The sequence below is a fragment of the Solanum dulcamara genome, chromosome 8 (genome assembly GCF_947179165.1).
Source record: "Solanum dulcamara chromosome 8, daSolDulc1.2, whole genome shotgun sequence".
NCBI classification, from domain to species: Eukaryota; Viridiplantae; Streptophyta; class Magnoliopsida; order Solanales; family Solanaceae; genus Solanum; species Solanum dulcamara.
Genome location: NC_077244.1, coordinates 31,259,676 through 31,268,074, shown reverse-complemented (window position 1 = coordinate 31,268,074; position 8,399 = coordinate 31,259,676). Strand labels below are relative to the sequence as shown.

The window sequence follows — 8,399 nt, the reverse complement described above, 5'->3', positions numbered from 1 at the left end:
ACCTGACTGGCCCTCCACTAGTTGGATGATATGGTGCCTGTGTATTTATACCTACAAGGCCAAAAAGGAGAAAGACAAAGAAGAAAGGTTCTATTCTAATCCTAACCTGTAAAATAAGATTGGTTATTTTAAGAAGGCATAAGCCAAGGGAGGTGTTCCCTTTTACCATGGTCCTAACTATAGAACCTTCAAATTGATTATTACTATGCATAGCAATAAGTAATTTGAATAGTAAGTTGGACCAAGGAGGCTGACAAGGTCATGGTGGCTTCTTGATTCTCTTAAGCCTTCTTCTTCTGAACTTGGCCATTTCCAGTTTGTCAAGCTCAAAGTAAGCTCTTGCCTCTTTGGGAAGCTCTTGTTTATTGAGATATATCTGTGGAGTAGTGCATTTGTGGCTATGTTTGGACAAAACATCAGCTGTAAAATTGGCTTCTCTGTAAGTGTGGCTGTATTTAAAAACCTGGAATTGATGACTGATGTCCTGCAGCTGTTGGAGTTGTGTTCTGACAGTCCATGGTGGTTGAGCTAGGTGTTTTATCCATATGATTACTAGCTCAGAATCCACTTCAAGGATCACTTTAGTATATCCTAATTGGAGACACCAAGTCAAGCCAAAGATGGCTGCCAATATTTCAGATTGGTTGTTTGTACCTTCTCCAAAAGGGGTTGAGAAAGCAAAGAGAAGATCTCCTTGATTGTTCCTTAGCAATCCTCCCCCTCCTATTTTTCCAGGGTTGTGAAGTGCACTACCATCAGTGTTCAGCTTCACCATGTGAGCTGAAGGTTTCCTCCAGTAGACAGTACTAACATTAACTTCATTAGTACATTTTTCCACAAGAGGGACCAGTTCCTTCCATCTATTTGGCCAGCTGATATAGGAGTAGGTAGTGCTTAGAAGGTTGAAGTTATCCTTGAAGACTGAGTAGATCACTCTTGTAATATTGGACTGCTTCCCTCCATATTTGATGGTACATCTATTTTTCCAAAGGTTCCAACATATGAAGATTGGAGTTGCTTGTAGGATAAGTTTATGGACCTCATTACTGTAATTACTGGACCACCACCTCATCATCAGGTTTCTAAGTGGTGTGTATTCTTTACTAATACCCAGAGAATCAGAAAATACACTCCAAACCTTCCTGGCAAAGTTTCCAGAAACAAATATATGGTCAATGGTATCCAAACCAGCTCTATGGCAACAGTAACATTGGGCTGGGGCTTCTCCAAAGCTGATAAGTTTTTCATTAGTAGGTAGTTTCCCTCTAAGTGCTCTCCAGAGTAGGAAGGAACACTTAAAAGGAATGTGTTTGTGCCATGTTTGAGAGTTAATTCTTGTCTTACTCCTTTTGTCCCTGATAAGTTCCCAGGCAGAAGAACAACTAAATTCCCCACTGCTATTAGGCTTCCAAGAGGCCTGATCAAGTTTGTGGGGCTGGTAGTTGATGTTACTAGCCAGGATGCTAGGTACAAACTGAGAAGGTGCTTTCTGAGAGACCAGTTCTGCATTCCATTGACCATTAATCATGAAAGAAGACACCTTAGTATTGTTCTGTCTACTACTGGCTGACCTGAAATTAGCTAAGGGGCCAACTCCTAACCAATTATCCCACCAAAAGAGGCAAGAACCAGACTGTATCTGCCATTGGATATGAGGCTCAACATTGTGCTTGTTCTTCATGAGGTGCTTCCATATCAGAGACTGTCCTGTGTGCCATTTTTTGGTTATAGGATTTGACCTCTGACAGTACTTAGCTTTGAGGAACTCACTCCATAAGGAATTCTTAGTTCTGAATATCCACCATTGTTTGTATTGGAAAGACTTGGCAACATCTGATATTAGTCTCACTCCAATACCACCCTCTTCATAGGGATAACTCAGATTCTTCCAAGAAGACCAATGATATTTCCTCCTTTTATTCTTCCACCCCCAGAAGAAATTGGCTGTGATGCTTTGAATTTGCTTGATAGTGGTTGCATGAGGGGAACTAGCAGATAACAAGTGAATAGGAAGTGCTTGGATGACATGCTTAATCAAAGTAACTCTTCCTCCATAACTAATTAATTTTGCCTGCCATCCAGCTATCCTAGCCACAACTTTAGCTATAAGCTCAGAATAATAGATGATCCTCTGTCTACCAATGTAGAAAGGACACCCCAGATATGTGATAGGGCTGTTCTTTTGCTTGAAGCCTGTAACTTTCTTGATTCTTCTAACAGTAGAGTTGAAGGCATTTGAGGGTACCATGAAGTTACTCTTGTCTCTGTTGATTAATTGGCCTGAAGCATGCTCATAGGTATGTAGTGTCTCCATGATAAGCTTCAAGGTATGAGATCTTCCAGATGAGAATATGATGATGTCATCTACAAAACTGAGATGATTAATTTGAGGGCCCTTTTTAGCCATCAGGAAACCATGATATTGAGGGTGTTGATGAAGGTTGTTCATGAGTCTGGAGACGACTTCAACACCTATGATAAACAAAGCTGGTGATAATGGGTCCCCTTGCTTAAGTCCTCTTGTGGAATGAAAGAATCCATGCCTTGAACCATTAATCATGATGGAATACCAATTATCATCCATAATTCTCCATACCATATCAATGAAACCTTCTTCAAATCCCATTTTCCTCAAAACTAGATAAGTATAGGACCAAGATACCCTATCATAGGCTTTAGCCATGTCAAGTTTGATAACTACATTGCCTCCTACATTTGGCTTCTTGATCTGGTGTATAATCTCTTGGGCTAGCATAATATTTTCAGAAATGTTCCTGCCTTTGACAAATCCAGATTGGTTAAGGGAAATGAGGTTGGGTAGGATAGGTGCCAGTCTAAGGGAAATGAGTTTGGAGATGATTTTGTTTGTGAAGTTGCTAAGGCTAATTGGTCTATACTCAGAGAGCTTGTTAGGATGGTGTACTTTTGGGAGCAGCACCAAACAAGAGTGAGTAAAGTATTTAGGCATAGCTTGTCCACAGAAGAAAGATAGAATCACTTTAAGGAGGTCCTCTTTTATGATGTTCCAACATGCTTGGAAGAACTTGCCATTCATTCCATCAGGTCCAGCAGCTGAATTGGGATTCATTAAAAACACTACAGTTCTCAACTCCTCCATTGTAGGGATAGCTTTCAGGTTTCTGTTATGCTCATTAGTGACCATCCTGGGAATACATTGGAGGGTATGCTCCTGAATTTGTGTTTCCTCACCAGTGAAAATGGCTTGGAAGTGTTCACATGCAGCTTTGGCTATGTTTTCTTCACCTTGTACCCAATTATCATCCTCATTCTGGATCTTATGGATGTATAATTTCCTCCTCCTTCCTCTTATCAAGGCATGAAAATACTTGGAATTCACATCACCCTCTTTGAACCAATGCAACTGAGTTTTTTGCTTTAGCATGGATTCCTCCTGTTTCAGGTATTTTATATACTCTGCATTGATGGCATGGAGCTTTGTTCTGTTCTCTTCAAAATTACTAGAGATTAGCTCTTCCTCTGTATGTCTAGTCTTGTCTTCATATTCTTTAACTTTGGCATATATATCACCAAATTGCAATCTGGACCAAGTACTAAGAGTGGCTGCCAACCTCTTCATTTTCTGATGGAAACACCACATTGGATTACCCTCCATGGTCCTGTTCCAACAATTACTAACAGTATCCAAGAAAGATGGTTGTTCTGTCCAGCAGTTAAGGAATTTGAAATATTTGGTGTGTTGTTGGTTTTGATCAGTCATCTCCAGCAGTAAGGGGCAGTGATCTGAACCCACAGAGGGTAGATGAGTAATGGTATTCTGAGGCATCATCTCTAGCCACTTATCGTTGACCATTCCTCTGTCAAGTCTCTTCCAGATTCTGAACATTATACCCCTTAGATTAGACCAAGTGTATCTCTGACCACAAAACCCAAGATCTTGTAGTCCACAGGCTTCTATGATGCTGATGAACTCAAGGCTCTTTTTCATATTGTAAGTGACACCTCCCAACTTTTCTTGAGGGTCTGTGATAACATTGAAATCACCTAATGTGCACCATGGAAGGGAGGTGGCTGACTGTTGTAGCATGCTATCCCACAGAGGTCTTCTGAGATGATATTTGCATTTTGCATATACAAAGGTAACTATGAACTGATTTGGATTCATTACATGATTAAATTCACAAGTAATCAACTGCTCCTCATTTTCCAATATCCTGCAGTCTACATCCTTGGTCCAAAAAAGCCAAATCTTACCATTTGGATTACTAATAGCATGGTCCATGTTGAGTTGATTTCTGAAGTACTGAATCTGAATGCTATCAGAAAAAGGCTCTAGGATGGCAATAATGGGAATTTGATGGATACTCTTAAGAGATTTAAGTCTTTCCATGGCTCCTTGGGTATTAATACCCCTCACATTCCAGCATAGTGTGCTAATCATTGAGAGTTTTTGGAAGTGAACAGCCTAGTGTGAGGTCTGCTTGTGCGAGCAGAAATAGTTGGACTAATGGGTTTATTACTGTGACTGGTTCTATGAATTCCTCTAGGGGACAAACCTTGGGAGTTAGCTATTCATTGAATCTCATCATCATACTCATTTTTGTAAGATGTACCTAAGGGTCTGTTTAAGTGTTCACTGGCAGCATCCTCCTCATCTAGATCCCTCAAGGGTTGGTCCTCATAGTCACCCTCATCTTCAGACTCAATAACTGCATATTCATCCAGGTCAGGAGGGACTTCTATATTAGTATTAGTATTAGTATTGAGGGTGCATTTGGGGAGAGATTGTGTGTGTTGTTCTGCAGTTCTACTTGCAGGATGTCGAGAAGGTGTGTGGTTGTACTGAGTTTGCAAGGGTGTAATATCCATCCCCCCTTGGTCATCCTCCAGCACAAATTGTTGGCCTCCAAGGTTAGGATGTTGTTCTTTCACATTGTCTACTACCAGAGGAATTTGTTCCTCGTGAGACAAATTCCTTTCTTCTACTCTTTTTTTTAATGCATCCCTTCTCCTTTTGCTCAGTTTATTCTTTTTTTCATTAGACCCTGTGACACTAGTGCTTGCTACAGACCCTAAATCCTTGGCCATAGATCCCAGCTGAGTATTATGACTGGTAGTGTCAATATTCCTATTTGTGTGGTCATTAGGCTGATTAATTGTAGGTAAATTTATGTTATGAATTGCAGGGGTTGAGTCTTCTCCCTGAAAATGCAGCATGTGCATTTGAGTTGGAACCTGACAGTTCCCCTGTTGCTGCAAGGATTTCTCTGAGTTAACAGGTGCAACTTTTTCTAATATTTGCAGATTTGTAGGCTGAGTAGGAGTTGTAATGTTGCCCATTTCTAGATTGAAAATGGGAGAAACTGCATGTCCCAGTTCATGCAACTCTGTTGCCCTATTTTGCACATTCTTTTCATTTATTTTAGCAGCTGAAAAAATATATGAAGTGGTAGCAGGAGCTCTAGAGTCACTCCTAGGGTCAACCATACTGTTCTCATGCAAAACATGAGACATAACCCCCCCTCTGGGTACCTCTTCCTGCAAGTTAGTTGGCTTCTCCTGAAACCCACCATCCTCACCTCCATTAACTACTTCAGCAGCAGCAGTTAAAACATTCAATACATTAAGACTACAGCGGGGAGCCATGGGGGATTGGGAGCATTGAGTCAATACCTGATCGATGCTCGCTTTGTACGGTTTGAATTGCGCTGGTCGTAGTGACAGTATTACCATCAATACCTGTAGTTCTGAGTTGAGTGGGTTTATATACCTGTTGAGTGTTACCTTGTATCTTTTGGGTGTTTTGTACGGTTTGGGTCTTCCCTTTGAATTTTCTTCTCTTTTGGGTTTGCCATTGGTTGTTTGGGACTTGATTCCTGTTCTGATTATTTGAGTGTTCCTGTATTTTGTTTCTTCCTCCTTGAGTTGTGGTGGTTGTTTCTTGTATCGGTACCTGTTGTCTGACACTTACAACATTAGTTAAAATAGTTGGAGAAGAGGTCATACCTGTGTTTTTTGTCGACTCATCTTTCTTTGGCTCTTCTTCCTTGTTTTTGGCCTTATTGCGTTCTGCATCTCTTCTGCTGACTGGGCAGGCTAGAGGAGTATGACCCTGGTGTTTACAATAAGTACAATAAAGTGGTATATCTTCATATTCGATATCCTGCCATCTACCTTCCCCATTTGGGTCATCATTTTCGTCAAAGCCAATCCACACACTTTGGATTCTAGGCTTGGTGATGTCCATTTGGACTTTTACTTTTGCTACGCTACCCCTCGTCTTTTACATGAAGGCCATGTCTAAGTGCAGTACTTGTCCGACGTCCTCCAGCAAAATCGTAACAAATTCTTTGTGGAAACAATGCCATGGGAGCTCCGGGAGTATGACCCATACAGGGAGAATGGGGGTTTCATAGTTTGGATCAAAGGTAGGAGTCCAAACTTGAAATCTCATAAAGACACCTTCAATGTACATGCGCTTGCTATCTAAGACAGTAGCTCTATCGTGTTCATTATCCAGGTCAATATATATATGTCTAGAGTTAAAATGCGTAATCTTGACCTTGCCTCGGAGTTCTGTTTGGGCAATGAATTTCTTTCGAATGACCTCCATCTTGGGCATTGGGCTATAGAACTTGCCTATGAGGGTGTACTTACATGATTCTGCCATTTTAATCATGTAGTCCTCTCTCTTAAACATAATAGCAGGACAGCCTTGTTTCATTACTCTTTTTGGGGTTGTAAGGTCAATTTTGGTAGTATTCTCAGTTTGTGTAGCTCTCAGCCGTGTGGCCATGGATTGTTTTGCTATAGGGGGCGGAGGGTGATTTGTGGTGACCGGTTGGTTAATAGTGGGCTTGGTCTTTGGAGGTAGCGCACTGGGGGTTAGGGTCACTACCGGATTTCTAGAGTTTTTTGGGTTGTATTTTTGGAAATTAGAAGATATTGGAGGGAAGTCTGAACTGGGAGGGTATTTGGTACTTTTAGGATTAGTTAAGGTGCTAGGATTATCTGGGGAAACATTTTTGGGCACTAAAAGACTGTTTTCGACTCTATTATCACAAGATGGAAATTTGGAATTTGAGTTAGAGGTGTCTAAAAATTGTGGCGTTTGGTTTAAAACGTTCGTACTGATATGGGGGTTAGTAATACCTTGAGAATTTCTTTGGGCGTTCACCGGATGAGTGTTTTCGGTGATTTTTACGTTAGGCTCAATTCTAGTATTGGCATTTGGTGTGTTAGGATAGTCATTTTTTGAATTTAAATTTTTTTGATGGATACTGTATTGGTGCGTATTATTATTCAAACTAGAAACATTTTTTCCGATCGCCGGAGTTCCGGTGTCGCCGCTGCCAGTGTTAGTACTCAAATTGGCAACCCTAATTGATAAATTCAAATTGATAGGGACCATACCTGAAGGGGCTTTTTGTGTTTCTGGACTCCTCTTTTCAAGATGAATAGGTTGGCATTGCCAATTTTGGAATTGGAGTTTTGCCGCTGCGCCGCCTCCGGTAGTTTGGCTTGGAACCCTAATTTACAAATTGGAGGAGATAGGTGTTGTTGCTGATGGGGCTTTTTGGTTCATTGTGTTCCTTGTAAGATCGTCTACCAAACCCCCAGAACAATTTGTATTTTCGCCACCAGACGCGGCGACGCCGCCACTATCGGAAATCACTTCACCGCCGGAATTCTTCAAATTGATATTCGACGAGTTTGGCTTTGTGTATGGCTGCGATTTTTGGATGGTTGTATTCGTATTGTTCTCCTCTACAAGATGGCATTGGTCTTGACTCTCGAATGTCGCCGGAACGCCGACGTCGGAGTTCAACAGTGTGTCGTCGGCGACGCCGTCACCCATTGGAGCTGGGCTTTTAGTATGATGTGCGCCTGGGGGTGCACTACCAACCCCAGGTGGTGCGCCACCTCGAATAACATCGGAGGCCATCGAATTTGTAGTTCGAGTGGCCGGCATTTCGCCGGAGTTTCGTCCCACTGTCGCGCCTGGATTTCTGTTAATTTCCATGGTGAAATCCCTTGGATTTTTGATATGATGTGGCTGGGATGCTGTTCTAACATCCCCAATTGATGGTTTTTCAATACAAGTTACAGTAGTTGACTTAGAATTGGTTCCTTGATCAGTGGCAGAATGTTGAACAGTGATTGCTGCTGTTTTTTCAACATTCCCGAAGCTTCGAGTGTCCGATTGGAACGATTCCTGTTGTGTTGGATTCGTCTCATCGATACCTACGATTCTGTCTTTTGAACGAAATATTTGAAGGTCCGGAGGTGGATCCGGCTCCCTTGTAGCCATAAGCTTAAAACTATTCTTCTTTGAGAGCTTTTTTTTTCCTAGTGAGATGTTAGAGAGAGAGCGATCATGGACTTATGTTACTTTCTTTCATATATAAGATCGTGCGATA

The 8,399-nt window shown here is 41.5% G+C and overlaps 1 protein-coding gene across 1 annotated transcript; it reads right to left on the bottom strand.

The window, feature by feature from the left end:
* Nucleotides 1-259: 259 nt before the first annotated feature.
* On the bottom strand, nucleotides 260-4,369 carry LOC129899864 (uncharacterized). The gene is made up of 2 exons (XM_055974872.1): nucleotides 3,045-4,369; nucleotides 260-2,543 (listed from the first exon to the last, which is right to left on the bottom strand). Exons 1-2 carry the CDS (start codon nucleotides 4,367-4,369, stop codon nucleotides 260-262), a joined length of 3,609 nt encoding a protein of 1,202 aa, XP_055830847.1.
* Between the last annotated feature and the right edge of the window lie 4,030 nt (nucleotides 4,370-8,399).